We start from the raw sequence: 18,218 nt of genomic DNA on the forward strand, positions 1-18,218 counted from the left end.
AGTAAAACAAATGTATTTCTGTTTTTGGTGGAGCACAGATCGTCTCCTCGTATTAAACCTTCAAATGTAGAAGAAATGGTGCAAAAAATGTACGTTTTACAGCATCTGTGTTTCTTTTTGAGGCTTCGGTGCTTTTCAGGAGCCTGCTACTGTTACTTTCAGCTGTTAATCATGAGGTTCAATATTAGAGAGAAAGTCTGGGTATACTGGACCTGTAGGGAAGAAAATGACATCTTCATCTAAATTATCAACCCAATAAAAATAAGAACCCTAACCCAGTTGGGAGTATATTGTATTTAATGACAGTTTATTGGTAGTTTTGACCGAGTTGTCAGCTCAGTTGTTTCTTTACATAAACTTGAAAGGAAGTGGAACTTGCCTGAAGTGTTTGAATTATTCTGCTTGTTAAACTTGTTGGAATAAAGGATTAAAAACGAGCCTGTAGAGCATTTCACTGACCTGCTGCTCCCATCAGCCTGTTTGACTGTTTGCAGAGGGAGCCACACAAACTCCCAGCCTCAGATGCTTCAGTGCTTCTCAGGAACATTGTGCTGCTACCTTCTGCTATTGAACAGTCATTTTAATTCATTCGGACAAACTTTTTTTTCCATGTAGCAAAACCTCGCGTCAGTCCAGGTGGAGCCAAAATGCCAGAAAAGAACTGACCAAACGATCCGGTGAGTTAAAAATCTGTCACTTCATAATCGATTCACATGCACTGTGCAGAAAACCTGATGAGAGTCAGGTCCTGGGTCTGACTGGAGCTGCAAACAAACAGTAAGCAGGTGATCAGACTCACTGAGGAGCTCACACAGGCTCTACACAAAGTGTTCATTTAACTTCAGACATGAGCCTGATTTCATTCTTTTATGCCTGCAAGTGTTTTTTGTTTGTTAGGTTTTTTTGGTGCATTTTGCTGTTCAAGTCTTTTTGTACCGTTACTATAAATGTGTCGCGTGCACTTGTACAGTAGGTTTCTCTCTCCATGTGTAGTAATGAAGTGCAGGGTTGTGATAATTGTAAATGTCAGCTCTGAGAGCTTCCTGGCACAAACCTGCAGGCTGCTGTACACTGGTGGATCGACACAGGGACGCAGGCAGGCCGACTCCACAGGAACAAATTAAAATCCGCTAAACTCATTTGACCTCATGCTGCAGTTTTTACATAAGGATATTCAAATCTCTCCGTGCCGTCTCAAACACATGAGACATTAAAGATCACTGTCAGATTTTCTAGGGTGCAGAGTGACTACGCTGATTCTCACCGGACAGTAAAAGTGGAAGTTTTATGAAAAGAAGGTTCACTAAAGCTCAGAAGCATCTACTGTACAGATGTCCTGCTGCCTGCTTCATGCAGAGCAGACATCCTCCTTGGTGCTGTGAGCAGTGCTGGATGGTCAACTCTTTGTTGGTCACCTTTTACCCAGCAGACCAATCACAGCGATCGAGCCCTGTTGGTGGGTGTACCACGTTACTGTGATCACATCCCGTTTTCTTTAATGCAGTAATGTAAAACATTGATGTACATAATTCAATAATTATATGAAGCTTACGCCTAAGTTATATGTCTGTCTTTTTTCCTGGTTGTCTGTTCTTTACATCACTTCCACTTTCCCACGCTCTCAAACGCAACACTTACATCATTACATTATATCTCGGTCCTCATTGTCATTCTCTCTTTCAGGCTCTCATATGTGCAACCAGCCTCCTCCCCATCTCCGCCTCCCCCGAATCACTCAGAGCTCCATCCAAGCCTCCATCTAAATCACCAGCGTCCTGATTCCGGGGGTCCCGTCCTAAATCCTGCCACCGCTGGGATCCCGTAATGACACGTTGGGTCATCGGGGTCTAATCACCAAATAGATTTTCTCTCACAGTAAATTTTGTTCCATTCTTCCAAACGTTCTCTCCGTGTTGTAATTACAGTAAAGGTTCAACACAGTCTGAACTACCACAGTGCTCGTGAACTGAGAAGAAACATCAGTGAGTTAGAATAAGTGCAGCAGGGAGCAGGTGGTGCTCAGGGAGCTCCAGCAAGAAAACTTAGAGTTGAAGTTGGCTCAACACGAGCTGATGTAATGCCGAGCTGACCAATCAAGTGCATGCACGGTCCAGCGTATCATCCCTGAGGTAAAACATGAAGTACTAGCTTTATTCTGTTTGTCAGTACGGATTTTAATTGGTACCTGAAGCAACACGCCTCCACCTACACCACCCCTTGAGTGTCTGTAACTCATACTGAACATGGCTCATTTGTTTGTACAGTGAAGACACACACAGTGTAATTCTCTTATTCCCTCACACACACCCACGTGCACATCGAAAGCTCTGCTGCTTTAAGACCCACTTGATCAACAGTCTTTAATTATGTTTGTCATCATGCAGCAGCCTCCATCTTCCTTCAGTAAAATACACCAACTCTCCGTCTCTGCCCCGGGGGCCTACTTGAAACTCTAAAAGATTCACTAATTCCAATTTACTCTCTGCCTTTAATTAAAAAACTCTTATGCAAATCGCGACACGCTCTGTAACGCTGATTAATCTGAATTTTGGAGGGTTTTGTTTTTTGTTTTTTGTTTTTAAAGCTTTTCCAAATAATTATGCTAATGTATTAAAATATGTACAGTTGAACTTGGAAGGAAATGAGAAAAAAGGAGGTTTATACCTTATTTAGAAAGAATGAGTCTCAAAACAACTGATCCCAACAGAAAAGCAGATTTCATCAAATTACCTCCTAAACAGTTTTAGCTGCAGAAGAAGAAAAATGCCTCCCAGCACTGCGGATATAAAATATACCCGACTGTGGCATCATCCCACATTCGGTACACGAGGGCGACTCAAATCGGATCAGATCTGGAGTGACTAAAAGATGATGACATACAGCATGGTGCAAAAGGCTTTTGGCATGTTCGATGATTGTTATCTCACAACACCATCAGGAAGGAGTCTGATCGGCCCTCAAACTCACAGCGATCTAAACATGCAGCCAGACTCACAAAGACTGTTCTTCAGCTGAAAGCAGAGCAGCAAGTCCTGCAGCAGGAAGCAGGGCGCCAAAGAGCCCAGATCAACATCTCAGGCTCAGGCCAGGATCATACAAGCAGAAGACTCGGACTGAATCCACCGAAAAACTGTGGCAACTTCTCCAAGATGTTAACCTCATTAGTACCTTGAAAACAAGTGCAGAGCTGGTGCTCTTAAAAGCAAGACTGGGTTTCCCACAGATGATTGCAGTGGCTCACCGTGTGCATGTGTGTGCTGCAAACCACGCCACATGTGCAGGTGGTACGAATAATACACTTTTTCTCTACTTTATGACAAAAAACAGACTCGATCGTTTTGGCCTGCAGGTATTAGCTGCCACATGTGCAGCTTTCATTAGTGAGTCAGACAATAAGGAAACTTTGCATTTATTTTAAAAGCCTGTGGAAGTGACTGGAACAAATCTAGGGCTGACTGAATACGTTTGGCAGTATAACGTATTGTCACTCTCAGCAGAGGCTGTTAGCGACGCTCTGTCCGTGAAGCTCTGGTTAAAATCCTCTTCAGACAGAAAAGAGACACTAATGACTGAATGAGTAACAGGAGAGAAAGAAAGGCTCAGAGGACAATAAATGCTTTTTGCTGTTTTTATGTTCAACACGACTGCTTTCAGCCCTCAAACTGAAACATGATGCTGGAGTCAGTGAAGGTGTTAAATTCATCGAAAGCGTGAGTCTAACCGAGCCTGAGGTTTCACAGAGGCTCAGTGTAGTGTCGCAGGTTTACACACTTACCCTCTGTTGGTGACGATGGCCTTCTTCAAGTGAACGTAGCTGGCAGGAAAAACTCCCTGGAGAGACACAGACAGAAAAAATAACAGAGAAGAAAGATAATTAATCACCGTCTACTTCCCATCCAATAACACCGAGAGACAGATCACGATAAAGACATGCAGAGTAAAGACTATCCTCTGTGTGCAGCAGCGAGACGCTCCTCAATCATTCGTGTACAATAATAAGTTATAACGGAGGCTGATGGCAGGCTAGGCAGGTCGCTTCTTGTCTTTGATTGGAGATCTTCCAGTGAGGAGAAATACATGCTGCCTTTGCCATCAGAACGTCATGACACTGTGACCTGACAGAAAATGACAGCAAATCACATTTTTGCACAGATTTGGCCTTTTAAAGGCACGTGGTCCTAAACGTCTGTGAAGGTTCTCAGTCATCCAGGTCATCGTAGTCTAAGGAGCTTGCAAAGAAAAGCGTCTGGACTTGTTTGAGTTGCTGGAAGACTCATGCGAAGACAGCTTGAAGACAGCTCATGTGATTAGGTAGAGGATCATCAGGGGGTCCTTTGTCCCTCTTTGGGGGGAAACTCCCACTAGGTTTATATCTGGGACTCTCCACCATTTGACCTTAGAACTGAAGAAGCTTCTCAGATGAGAGGTGAAACGTCTTCAAGCAACTTAAATAAGTCCAGACGCTTTTCTTTCCTTGGTCCTAAACGTTTGATCAGCTGTAAAACAGCCCGCTTCAGTTTAAGGTTGTTTTCAATAAATTGCATGTTGAAATTTTCTGCATGTTGAAGCTCAACTTGGAACCTTGTTAAGATCCAACTATGCAAAATATGATTTTCAGGTGATCATAAACTTTTGGTCAGGGCTGTACAATAAAAGTATATAATGAAGAAGGACTCTACAGGGTCTGAGGAAGGGTGGGGTTTATACAGGAAACATTGGGTCCCGCTGTCTCCACCTGTTCTGATGTGATGGGCATAAAATGAACTGCTTGGACTTGCAGCTGTTTCAACTGTGTTAAAGTCCAGTAAAGATCACACTGCAAAGAGATTACATTGATCCAGTGACGTTCCCGGGGCAACACTGATTGGACCAATCAGCTTAAACTCTGATCATTTTGTTATGGTTTTGGGAGGGAGTTGATTTTTAAATTTATTTTATTTTTTGTGGTTTTTTGTTGTTGTTGTTGTTCTCTGTGCGTGGGCTGTTGTTGGGTTTTTTTTTTTGTTTCTCTTCCTTTTTTTTTTCTTTCTTTTTTCGTGTTTTTTTGTTATCATCTGAATTTTAATGGCCTAATTTGTTTTGATATATGTCTTTATATCGGTTGGTACTTGCTGTATTGGGCCTGATATGTCAAATTACATGTGCAAAACTTTAGAAATAAAGAGGGAGGAAAAAAAAGCAAAAAAAAACCTCTGATCCAAACAAATCAGGCTGAGATCATTTTAGCTGGAATAAGACAAAACCAGCAGGCATGAAAGGCAACCAGTGAGGAAAGTGTCCCACGAGAGATTTCAGTATATTCAATTTATTGTCTTTAAATTTTAAATTATTATTATTTGTTTTATATTTCTTTTATTTGTTTTCAGGTTTGTGCTCTACCTCTGGGGTTAAATTCTCGGGCTGTTTTTCACACTATGTGACATATCGAGTCACTAGAGGCCCTGAACTGATATGAAGCACATATTAAATTCCTATTCCCTTCTTTTCAGGGTGTAGCTTTAAGATTAGAAAAGAGAAGATAAGAAGTTAGACCATTAAATTATTTGACATATTTATTGGCTTTTGATTGATATTGTTCAGAGTTCTGCGTCTCAGAGCCGGCTGTACCCCCTCACCGAACCCTGATGTGCACAGTGTGCACCTCTACTGTTTCACCGTTGAACCAAGGGCAGGTGAAGCATCTTCAGCCTTTCTGTGGAGGTTTTTCAGCAATCTTCAAGAAGTTGTGCCCTCTTTCCTTTTCTGCATCTGTGGCCATAGCAACTAAAACCCAACATTTTCTAGGAAAACAAGCTTCTGCATGCTTGGCTTCCCAAAGTGGTTAAAGCACTAAGAATTCACATTTCTAAGTGAAATATTGAGGCCTTCGACATAATTATGAGAGAATCATCATTTAAAACCGCTGGCATCAATTATAAAGACAGGTTACACAAGGCAAGGCCCAATCTTTCCTGGGCCCACAAAGAAGGCGAGTGCCATGCACGGCAGCTGATCAGTTTATTGTGTGAAGCTTGGCCTAATGGATGGAAACCATGCTGTTCTGGAGCATAGTGACGTGCACGCTGGTTCTTGGTTCAGTTCCATCACTAACTCAGTTGACTGTCAGTGATGGAGTTATTGTTGCTGCTGTAGCTGCGTAGGTATGGAAAGAAACTATATCTGTATAGTTGCTTAATCTGACGCAGTTGCATGAAACAGGCATAACAGATATACAGGCCTATCCTCCAGCAACATTTCTGCTTTTTCAACCTGAACCACAGCTTCGTCCTAGACTGACCAAGTATTTTTGGCACCTCCAGTAAATCTAATGAGTGAGTAAAGCAAAACAGAACCTCTTCAATAAAGGACTGTTGTCCTCTAGTATTTCAGGCTGGTTTGCTACAGCACCAGTGTGAAGCCAGTGTTGGAAATCTGGTGCATCGCTTTGCACCTTGCAGCTTTGCATTGTCAGAATACAGAATCTGATTTGTATAAAAACTCATTCTTCATCTTCAGTAGCCTCAGATTCATCTTCTGTCTTCATCAAGACCACGACAAACCCGCTGCCGATGCTGCAGCGCAGTCGCAGGGTAACATATATGATGCCGATTTCCAGCTTTAGTCTGCGGGTGCCTTCATTTTTCAAGTGTACAAGTAAGCTTCACTTTTTGCAGCGGCGGTGCCGTCTCTTTGAAAGGTAGCTGCTGTGGACGCTCGAGGCTCCCCCATTTTAGTTTTACAAGCTCGAAATGCTGCTTACAGTATTCTCCTATTCTTCTGCAAATGTGGAAGTAATGAGGTATTTTGTGTCACAAAATCTTTATATCTCCAGTGACTGGGGAACATTTTTATGTAAATTGCAAGTGTGTAAAAAAACTGTTTAATTTACAAAGTGTGGCTGGAGCTGCAGCAGTCTACTGAGGGAAGGCTTCACACTGTGGGGATTTCATTCATATTCAGCTACATGTTTTAATGGGGAAAGAGCAGAGAAGAAGAAGAGCAGAGTCTATCTGAGGAATGGAAGTGTTCGTGCCAGTTTGTGTTTGGCTGTTTTGTTCTTAAGCATCCTGGTGTACATGTATATATGCATGTGGGTTTGTATCCTGTTTATGCACTTCTTCCCTTGTCCGCCAGCCTGCATGCTGATGCAGAAAATCTATGTTAGGTATTAGCGTAGAAGCCAAGATGTCAGCTCCTGTGTGTGTGCAGGTCTGTGCCTTATGTGCACTCGGAAAATGAGGCTTCCGGCAGTCGGGAAAGAAAGCAGCCCTCTGCTATCATGCATAATAACCCTGCTGTCTCTTAGCTAGCACTTTAGCTGCTTGTTCTTTCAACAGAGATGGATTCTGCTACAGCTGTCAAAAGACCTTTTAGGTCAAATATCACATAGAAAAACACGGCGGACCAGATTCAAGTCTAAATATGTTTCTGACGGTGTTACAGAGAGAGAGGGAGAGAAACCTATAAAATCAGGAAGAAATGAGAATAACAGGGCTGTAGACGAATAGAGTAACTGTTGGCAGCCATGCATGTGACAGGAGCAGGTCAGAGGTGCTGGTCCGGCCTCCCGGGACTCGCTCAATTACCTGTCTGCCCAGGGCCATAAACACTAAATGTGCTCTTCACAGTCGCACCGCCTCACAGCTCTGCTCCGCCGCTGCTCATTTAAAAGCCACAGCACTCGGTAGCTGCTGTCACCGCGCTGTTTAAGGTGATTCATCGCTTTAACCTTTGGATAACATTTACACAAGTATTGCACATTCTGTATTTGAACATGAGTTACAGTAGACCTGCTCAGGTTTTCCTTATTTCCTGTCATATATACTGTGTTACTGTACTGAATGCAGTAATCAGATTACAGCTACAATTATGTCATTACAGAGGTTCTTCAGTTACCTCCATGCCGGGCGGATAGAAAGAAAAATAATTATTTCTTTCTGCGTCTTGACGGTAAAGTCAGCTGATTTCAGTTTGTGTTGCTCTAAAGTGTCTTTGTGCTGTTTTCAAGCTTTGCTTTGTGTGTTTATATGTGAAACCTGATGTAATAAATCCTTTGTAATAAAGGAGAAAATGTGACAGCGACTGACTGAACCCGCTCAGATGTGGACCTCTGCCAGCGTCAGCAGCATTTCATCACCTGTGCTGAGGTCAGCGCTCGCTCTCTGTTCGCTGTCTCACCTTCACACACTGAAAAAAAGGGACTGGCCATCTCTTGGATTTATGTAAGCATCTTGCATGCATTTAACACAATTGCCTCATGTTTTAAAGTTAAATGTAACTATATAGTGTAAAAACTACATGATATGCAGAAAGGGTGTATTAAATTGTTCATATCATGTTCAGGTGAAGTAAGTCAATAAGATAGCAACGTTAAATCTCGTGAAACCACGCCTGATTTCATCTCGCGGGCTTTGGATCGTGGTTTAAAAAAGGCATCCATCTCAGTCAAGTCGAGCAGCCAACTCTACGTTTTTGGTATGTCTTGATTTTTTGAATTCATTTTTACCATATTTCAGCCAAATGTAGTTAAACGTCTAGAGTGTCGCCATGTAACATGCTAAAAAAGAGCCGTTAGCTTATTTGCTGTTTTATCTGTTGTCAAAGAATTGGCGCTTTTTCATTTGAATTTGTCTTTGGCACAAGAGCCGTAATATCACATTAAACCTAATTACGAGGCACTCATAACATAATTTGGTTTTCTGTGTGAATAGATTTGTCAACTGACTCTTCAGTTACATTGTGTATTTACTGCACCGTGGTGTTAGTGAGATTTTGGACATTGAACAGCTTTAGCTAATATCATCAGCGGCATTATGCTAGCTTACATCCCTACCCCTCCTGGCCTCACCTGCTGTCCTTTTGTTTTTGTTTTTGTTTTTTTTGCTGCACATTGAGAGATGACCTCTATTCTGCATTTCACCAGGAGTCAGCTGATGGATTGTGGGTTCAAGGTGTTATGGTAAGAAAGTATATTCTATTTTCGTTTCTGTAACTTAATTATAATAGGTTTTTTATAATTATTAGGTGCATGCATACTCACCCTATTAATACAACTGAGAGATCCAAAATCTGCCATAGGTTTAACTTATACCTGTATGTATTGCCAGAAAGGTGATTACTGGACTCGCATTAATGCACACTTGAACTGAAATGAGGTTGTAACTTGTGGGTTGTTGGGTTGCAAATCAGAAACAAACATCTTTGGATTTTTTTTAATCCCATAAGATCTGGAAACACAGTTTTTATTCAACAAAACATTACTGATTAACCAAGCACAGTGCCTGCTGTTATTTCAAAATAATTTTATGTCATTTCAGATAAAATGCAGCATTCCAGTGCATCCCAACCATGCCTTTACAGTCAAGGTTTCTGACGGAGCTGAGTTTCTCTCTGACAGTCTGCTGAAAGTGTTTGCAAAGTGATCAGGGGAACAGGGCACAAAGCTAAAGGATGTAGCTGCCATTATGACAGTAAGAACTTTAAAATTCTTTAACTACAAAGTGTATATGTATTGCATTAGGTCAGTAAAATTTTTATGCTACATCCATTGAAACAGTCAACTATTACCTGTGAGTAATGATTCCACTAAAAGGATGCCATAATTTTCGTCATGCATTTACTGGCCCACTGAGAAAAAATTATCTTTTTTTAAAAATAAATGTTCTGGAAACTATATATCCATAAAGTTGATGTCAAACAGGAACTTTTGATATTGCTTTGTAGATGCTGGTGTTGCATGTTGACTGGTTTAAAAAGTCAAGAGTTTTTGTCTGGGATCATTTTCTTCTGTGCTACTGAAAAGTTCACAAATCTCTGTTTTCTTTGTCATAATAGTCAAGGATGACATTAATGCTCGGAGTCCCTCATCAAAGTGCTCCGCATCTGTGTGAAAGACAATTGCAACATCTTGGTGCAGGAGTTCATGGTGAGTGTTTTATGAGTAGATTGTGGCTTTGCAACATTTAAAAATGCATTTAGTTATCCACTTGATCCTCATTGGACTGGTTAGGACCAGTAGTCCTCTTTAATAATTTGAAGTTCACATGAGGCCTGGTAGTGAACTCGGCCGCCGGCCCTTGAGGCCCCATCCCCACCCCTGTATTAGGGGTCACATCAGTGTGAAAAAACTTTAAATTTGTCATTCTAATGAACAAAGGAAAATCCCACCAATATTTATATTAGCTTTTGTTTGAAAAAATGACCAACTGACCAACAGCTAACCAAATTGTGGGGCTGAAAGTCTAAATTCTAACATCTTCTGAGTGACATAACCTGGATTTCTGATGGGCCGGTGTCTTTCTAACAAAAACTAATGTAAAGCATTTGAAATTATTATGTTTTTCACCCTCTCTTAGAAACTCTGTTAGACCATGAATGGCAGCATGGCAGGCCACTCTTTGGCTATAGCTATTTACTATGTTGCTTGCATTGGTTTAAATTACTCTAACATTAGAACTGGTAGATTCAAAAGAGATGAGTTTAAAAAGGAATCTTAAAGAAATGTTTTGTGTTTAACCAGGACTTGACTGAGGCCACTGCACAGATTGAGAAAACCACAATGAACATCTGTCTCCAGAGGATGCGGCAGGCAATGACTTTTCTGATGTTGTTCTTCAAGATCTGGATAACGTGACCTTTGCAGTAGCCATGCTGTTTGGACCTTTTTTATTCCTTCAACATGAGCTACCCATCACAACTCTGCTACACTTTTGAGGTGATTCAATGGGTGGTAATGGAGTTGGATGCAACTCAGCTCTCAAGAAAAGCTCACAACTAAGACAAAACTGCTCCTGCAACGAAGCTCACTGTTATGCATGTGAGGTGACCAGCTCTAGGTGAGAAGACATTTAAATCTCACACTTGTTCTGCTGCATTTTTGAAGCTCAATTCCAGGAACGGATCGCAGGGTTCATTTTTATATACTCTGCAACTGCCATGAGGACGAGCCGTTTTTTGTTCTTGTTTGTTTTTCCTTTTGCTCTGTACAAGTTCTGTTTGTCTGTTTGGCAGCATTTTTAAATTTCTCTTTGTATTTTTTCTTTCTTTTACTAGTGAAGAGATGTAGCATGAACAGTTATGCAGTCTAAATATCCCATATGGGTCGTGTGAAATGGTATTTTCAGTTTCATTCAGTTGAAGTAAAGAACGTTGAATATTTCTAAGTGTGCTGTTTTGAACCAAGATGTCACAGTATGATCAGTGCTGTAATTTTTGACAGTCACTGTATCAATGTTATTTTTGCGTCTCTTGAATAAAGGTTTTGACCTGCAAGTGCTAATTTCTTTAGTTATTGGGGTAAAATGGGTAATGTTAATAGGAAGGTGTTTGCCAATTCAGTAACCTAATTTAATGTTAATGGAAACTAACATTACCTCAAATTGTTTAGTTATAATTGTTGTTTAACTGAATCTTGACGTCAGAGGCCTTAAATAGAATGTTTTGTATTGTTCTTTCCCAACATTTTTCAAAAGAAACAGTCCAATTTCTTTGCTGTGATTGATTCCAGAGAACACGGAAGAACTGACATTATTTAACTGTTGATTTATATAGATTCAGTAGAGGAGTAATGTCAGTTTAATTCTTTACCTACTGCAGTGAAATTAGACATGTTGTTTTGAAAGGTTACTGGTGGATGCCAGCAACCATCTTGGAAGAGAACAATACAATCTGTTATAAGGCCTCCATTTGAAAATTGTGTATTTGATACTAGAATATAATAACATGTAGTATTTAAGTGACCAAGTAGTATTGGGTAAAAGTTATTGAATGGTGTTGGGATAACGTGAGAAAATTGTGAAGGATTAAAATATTCCAAGAGCTCAAATTACTTCATCAAAACATGTTTAAGTCACATTTTATCAACACAAATTGCACAAGTTTATTGAACATGAATAAATTGTGTTAATGTAATTCAATTGTTTAAGTTGCTGACAAAGCAAAACATCTGTGTGCAACAAATGTCCACCATTGAATTAAGTAAATCCAACAACATATTTTTTTCAGTGCACAACGCTCATGATGCTAAACCGAAAACTCCTCTGTTTGTGCCCCACTTTGATGTGACAGTAAACCAGCGGGATGGAAACACCAGACATGCATCAAGAAGGATGAAGCACACGTGCACACACGGACTCACACGAGGCCTTCGAGCTCGGTATCATCAGAGGAGAACCTGAGGTGTTCTGAAGGCACTGACCTGTTAACAGCCATTCACTGTCACAGCTAACTAGGCAGAGACAGCAACAAGGTTTTCTGTGTGTGTGTGTGTGTGTGTGTGTGTGTGTGTGTGTGTGTGTGTGTGTGTGTGTGTGTCAAAGTGTTGTCCTTAATTTAGCTGATGGCGCTGAAGCACCGGTCCACTTAAAAAGGTCATCTTGTTACAGAGACAGAAAGAAAAAGAGACAGACGAGACGAGAAGTGTTAAAAATAAGAGAATGCAAAGACAGACGATCAGTGAGGGAGACGAGAGGATAATAAGGAAACGGAGGCACAGAGACGAGCAACAGGGGGAACGCAAGGACGGCGAGCGAGGCTGCAGGAAAAATGTCATCCTCTCAAAAATAACAGCACGCCTCCGGCCCAAATACTGTACGTCACCTCGCGTTAACCCGTGCTCTGAGTGCCTTCCAGAGGCCAATAGGACACGAGGAATCTGAAACATCAGGTATAAGAAATTGAAAGCAAAGGGAAACAGCGGACGGCTGCGCAGACATCAGACATGATCACCTTCCTTCACAGATATTTACTGCTCAGCCACACAGGAGCCAATTCTGTGCTTCCCACCGATGTCCAGGAGACAAATCCGAGCAAATACAAATAATGGTTGATTATCCTAAACAGCACAAGCACCACGGTGCTCTATTGTCCATATTTGTGTGTGCAATTGTGTGTAAATGTGCATGTTTATGCAAACAATGTTGGCTTATATCCCCATTTATACAAGCGTGTACAACGAGGCTTATTTACGAGGCAGCTCAAGACGTTCTGCGTGAAAAATAACTTGGATGTGACACATTTAATTTCATGGTTTGTTACTTATATATGATTTAGCCTTGCTCAAGTGCTTCCATCTCACTGACGATTTAAAAAGAGCTCATGTGAGCGTTCGTGTCATAAAGTTTAGCTGGTTCACAGCAGTGTGATTTAGCCCTTCTTTTTTTAACTTGGCAAGAAAAACTGTAACTTTCTGCTAACACAAATTTACTCCACTAAAGAAAAGCACGTTTAAAGCTTCTTACAAATGAGAAAAAGGTGCACAAAACATTTATAGTTCCATGTTTCTTCGTGTGCTTCTGAACTGAAACGAGGTCTGCACGAGGTCGGAAACAGCAGAGACTGCAGACATCAAGCTTAAATAAAGTCAGAGAGACGGGAACCAGAAGTCAGTCGTGTCTCTAAAGTTTAATATGGGTTTTTCTTTTTACTGCTGCTGTAAATTATTCAGCATCTCGCCATCTACAACACTCGATCCTCGTTTCCTAATGGACAGCCTGACTTCTCAGACTTTCATTGTAAAACAGTTTGGACCTCCTTCGTGCTCTCTGCTCAGAACACTGACGGATGCTCTTGTTAAGCCGTGTATGTGTTTAAAGTGAGCGACTGAAACGCTGTGTGGACTAGAGGAGCTAGAAAGTAATATCCTCTCTACATCTAAACGATTTGAAGGTAGGCCTCTTTCTCTCCCTCGAGCTTGGCTTCCAGTGAGACCACTTCTTTTGAGTGAACAGCAGAGGGATCAGCTGAAGGTCCAGATGTATGTCTCAGGTCCTGTTTTTAGGCCTGACATGCCACCACTTGTCCAGTTTCCTCAGATTGTTTTAAGCAGCCGCTGCACAGCATGCAGAGATGTGCCCAGTTAACTAACAGCTCTTTGGGAATCACCTGGTTAGTGCAAAAACATTATTTTATGTCAAACTGTGTAATCTTTAGTATTTTTAACAGATTCAAACAAAGAAATTAGAACAAATGATGTTTTTGTGACCGGCTGATGGTAACAACGTGCCTAAAGATACAATTTAAAACTGCCTGTTATGTGTAGACACATCATCGGTTCGGTGATGAGGCTGAACAAACTCAAACAAGCATCCCTCTGAAAATGATCAGGTACAAAGAAATGAGTGAAAAACAGCCAACGTCCAAAGAAAACTTTGCAAGACCTTCAGAAAAGCTGCAGAAGAGTTGCAAGACAGTTGGGATCATGGAAGCTCGAAACCTGTCCAGGACAAAACAAGAAAACAACAAAGACTGAAAGATGTTTCTGACCTTATTCTCTTGGTTGTGCCAGAAACTTCTGCTCTGTTTCCATATTTCTGTGCAAACTTTAAAGAGCACACAAAGAAAAGTCTCATTCATTCTCCTCGGGGTGCAAACTTCTAACAACAAACAGCAGACTTGTAAAACTTTTAATCAAAGGTTGCTTCTCAAAGGATGAGCAACTTTACACCAAACTAAAACTAACACATCCATAGGCTGAAAAGAGTTGGAGCAAATGCACAGACTGGTACAAACTCCCAGACCGTACCCAGCAGTGACCTCTGCTGATGTTTGCTCTTAATAAAACAGTCTGGGCCTAACATTATCCCTCCAGACTAAATAATTGATGGTCTTTGTAACTGTGCTGCTGACCAGCGGTGAAAGCGCTCTGGGTCATAAATGTTTTAATTCTGCAGGTGTGGAAGCAGGCAGCTCCCTCTCCTCTTCCTCGCTTCCCACCCAAAAAAGATGCTGACGCATCATCTCTGCCTGAGATGAGATTACTTTGTGGCGTCCGCATTAAGGAAAATTGAGTGAAAATATCCTGAGACAACCTGAGGAACAGACGAACTGTTCAACACGTCTTTACTACAATCAGACTTTATAAATGGAATTTCAATTTGTGCCAAAGGAGCTGTCAGAGGTGAAGATCATTCAGGGTCAGCTCACCTCTGAAGGTGGAGACGCAGCAGTATGGAAACACACTATATTGGTGTCTACGCTCCAGCCAAGCTGTTAGAAAGTGATGAATCACCAGTTTCATTCACTAACGTCGCTGCCTTAACACTCTTAATGTTGGTCCTTCTTAACACTGGAATTCCCAGCTTCTACCGTTCTACCTTTAAAAGCCGGAGAGCAGTCAAGTCAAGAAGGCTTCTACCTGAGACCCCCGCGGAGTCATCATTTTGCGTTTCTACCTTTAAAAGCCGGAGAGCAGTCAAATGCTGGAAGTGGAAGCTAAATTGGCTAGTCATTCATATGTATATTGGGTCGTTACCTAGGAATTCTGGAGGGAGGGGATTGGGGGAGAAATCAACACACATGAGTCTAGGTCCTTTGTTGCTGACATTTATTGATAAAAACAGTAGTTTCATTTCATGTTATTTCCTTTTTCATTTCAAGCAAGGAAGTGGATGTAGTTAGTAAGTAAGATATTTCAGACATTATTCTGACACAGAGGAGGAGATACTGGAATTATAATTAGTATCTATGCATGCATTTGTGATTTTGTTTGACCTTCCCATTGCTTACAGTACAAAAAACCAACCATTTGTACACATATGTACTAATAATAATAAAAAGTGAGTGCAACACTGCAACCCATCACCCCGTCGTTCAGTGGTCGTTGATCAGTGGTCCATTGTGGCACCATTCAGAGCACTGGTACAATAGTACCAGCAAGATATGGGAAGACATTGCAAATGTACTTGGATTTTAGGTTGCAAGCCACCCAAAACTTGATCCCAAACTTGTCAGGTTTACTTGCAATATACTGCAGGAAACCCGTCACCCCGTCGTTCTGTGGTCCATTGTGGCACCACTGATCAACGACCACTGAACGACGGGGTGACGGGTTGCATTGTTATGTGGTCACACCCCCGTCGTTGATCAGTGGTCCATTGTGGCACCATTCAGAGCACTGGTACAATAGTACCAGCAAGATATGGGAAGACATTGCAAATGTACTTGGATTTTAGGTTGCAAGCCACCCAAAACTTGATCCCAAACTTGTCAGGTTTACTTGCAATATACTGCAGGAAACCCGTCACCCCGTCGTTCTGTGGTCCATTGTGGCACCACTGATCAACGACCACTGAACGACGGGGTGACGGGTTGCATTGTTATGTGGTCACACCCCCGTCGTTGATCAGTGGTCCATTGTGGCACCATTCAGAGCACTGGTACAATAGTACCAGCAAGATATGGGAAGACATTGCAAATGTACTTGGATTTTAGGTTGCAAGCCACCCAAAACTTGATCCCAAACTTGTCAGGTTTACTTGCAATATACTGCAGGAAACCCGTCACCCCGTCGTTCTGTGGTCCATTGTGGCACCACTGATCAACGACCACTGAACGACGGGGTGACGGGTTGCATTGTTATGTGGTCACACCCCCGTCGTTGATCAGTGGTCCATTGTGGCACCATTCAGAGCACTGGTACAATAGTACCAGCAAGATATGGGAAGACATTGCAAATGTACTTGGATTTTAGGTTGCAAGCCACCCAAAACTTGATCCCAAACTTGTCAGGTTTACTTGCAATATACTGCAGGAAACCCGTCACCCCGTCGTTCTGTGGTCCATTGTGGCACCACTGATCAACGACCACTGAACGACGGGGGTGTGACCCCGCTGATCAGTGTGACCTGACCCCACTGATCAATTGTGATCAAGGGTATATATATGATACAATCTCACTGCACTTAGCCTAACCCTTCATTGCCCTGAAGAATCCTGTGGTGTACGGACCTCCTCTCCAAGGAAAGAAAATGCAGAGAAGACTCACCACCCAGCAGGCGTTGGAAATGATCCTGGCGGAAGTCGACCCTTGTGACTCGGATGGAGAAGACCTAGAAGTTCAGCCGGATTCGGACTCAGAGCTGTCTGATCAGTCTTCCGGTTAGTTTCATTTCATGTTATTTCCTTTTTCATTTCAAGCAAGGAAGTGGATGTAGTTAGTAAGTAAGATATTTCAGACATTATTCTGACACAGAGGAGGAGATACTGGAATTATAATTAGTATCTATGCATGCATTTGTGATTTTGTTTGACCTTCCCATTGCTCACAATTTGAATTTGTTCACACTGCAGATGAGGAGACTGCTTCTCCACCGAAAAAGAGAGCTTGTTTGGGGACTGAGACAGCGAAAGATGGCACAGTGTGGCGTGAAGAACATGTGGGGACCCGTCTCCCTTTCACCCCTATAGAACCGTACGCTGCAGATGGAGAGCCAACGGCTAAGGCCAGGAGAAGTATCTTGAGTCGCCTTCAGAGCTTCCTGTGTTTCATCACTCTTGACATGCTTCGTAGCATTCAAGAATGGACTATTCAACATGCACAGCAAACGGAGCATGTTTGTTGGTTCATGGACCTCCCTGAACTAATGGCATTTATTGCTATTGTCATCTTGCGGGGGGTTTACAGGGTTCCATCTGTAAATGACTGCTGGTCAGCAAACCTGGGAAACCCACAGATAATTGGAACTATGGCACGAAACCGCTTCCAAGACATCATGCAACACCTACGCTTTGATGACAAGTCCACCCGCTGTGATCGAGCAAAGACTGATAAGTTCGCAGCAATTTCCAGTGTGTGGGGATCATTTGTCACCAACTGCATCACGTGCTACAACCCTGGTCTACATATCACCGTTGATGAACAGCTTTTCCCATCAAAAACTCGGTGCAGTTTCCTGCAGTATATTGCCAGTAAACCGGACAAGTTTGGGATCAAGTTTTGGGTGGCTTGCGACCTAAAATCCAAGTACATTTGCAATGTCTTCCCATATCTTGGCAAGGACCCCAATCGTCCCACTGGGGAGAGACTTTCCGAAAATGTAGTTATGAGGCTGATGGAACCATTCCTGGACAAGGGCAGAAATGTTACCACTGACAATTTTTTCACATCGCTTTCACTTGCGCAAAAACTTCTTAGACGGAAAACCACCATCCTCGGCACAGTCAACAAGATTCGCAGGGAAATTCCTCAATCCACTAGACAGACAGATCGCAATGAATTCACCACTCAGGTATGTTGCAGGTCTTTTGTGGTTCTATGTTTATGTGTTTCATTGTGTGTAAAAGGGCTATGGAATTAACAATTTATCTTATTTCTTAGGTGTTTTCAACCTCTGCTGCCACGCTGACGGCGTATGCGGCCAAACGGAAGAAGACAGTATATATTCTTAGCAGCATGCACAGCGTGGTTCAGACCGAAAACACTACCAAAAGGAAGCCAAACACTGTCACCCTTTACAACAAGA

At 42.0% G+C, this 18,218-nt stretch overlaps 1 protein-coding gene and 1 long non-coding RNA gene across 3 annotated transcripts in view; one reads left to right on the forward strand and one right to left on the reverse strand.

Annotated features, from left to right (window-relative positions):
* Positions 1-18,218, reverse strand: part of LOC146710377 (dedicator of cytokinesis protein 3-like) — a 234,835-nt gene that overhangs the window by 106,648 nt on the left and 109,969 nt on the right. Inside the window, exon 4 of the mRNA XM_085457761.1 lies at positions 3,776-3,831. Within this exon, the coding sequence (XP_085313887.1) occupies positions 3,776-3,831 (56 nt within the window). The remainder of the gene's footprint in view (positions 1-3,775; positions 3,832-18,218) is intronic.
* On the forward strand, positions 8,387-11,250 carry LOC146710379 (uncharacterized). 2 transcript variants are annotated; one of them, XR_014920598.1, is made up of 5 exons: positions 8,397-8,454; positions 8,875-8,938; positions 9,297-9,449; positions 9,814-9,904; positions 10,499-11,250. It is a non-coding gene; the product is annotated as an uncharacterized LOC146710379 (long non-coding RNA). The 2 variants fall into 2 exon arrangements; XR_014920597.1 differs by having other exon boundaries at positions 8,387-8,938.

Source organism: Copadichromis virginalis, linkage group LG5 (genome assembly GCF_057382275.1).
Source record: "Copadichromis virginalis isolate Kocher_CV1m ecotype Utaka linkage group LG5, C_Virginalis_male_GT1.1, whole genome shotgun sequence".
NCBI classification, from domain to species: domain Eukaryota; kingdom Metazoa; phylum Chordata; class Actinopteri; order Cichliformes; family Cichlidae; genus Copadichromis; species Copadichromis virginalis.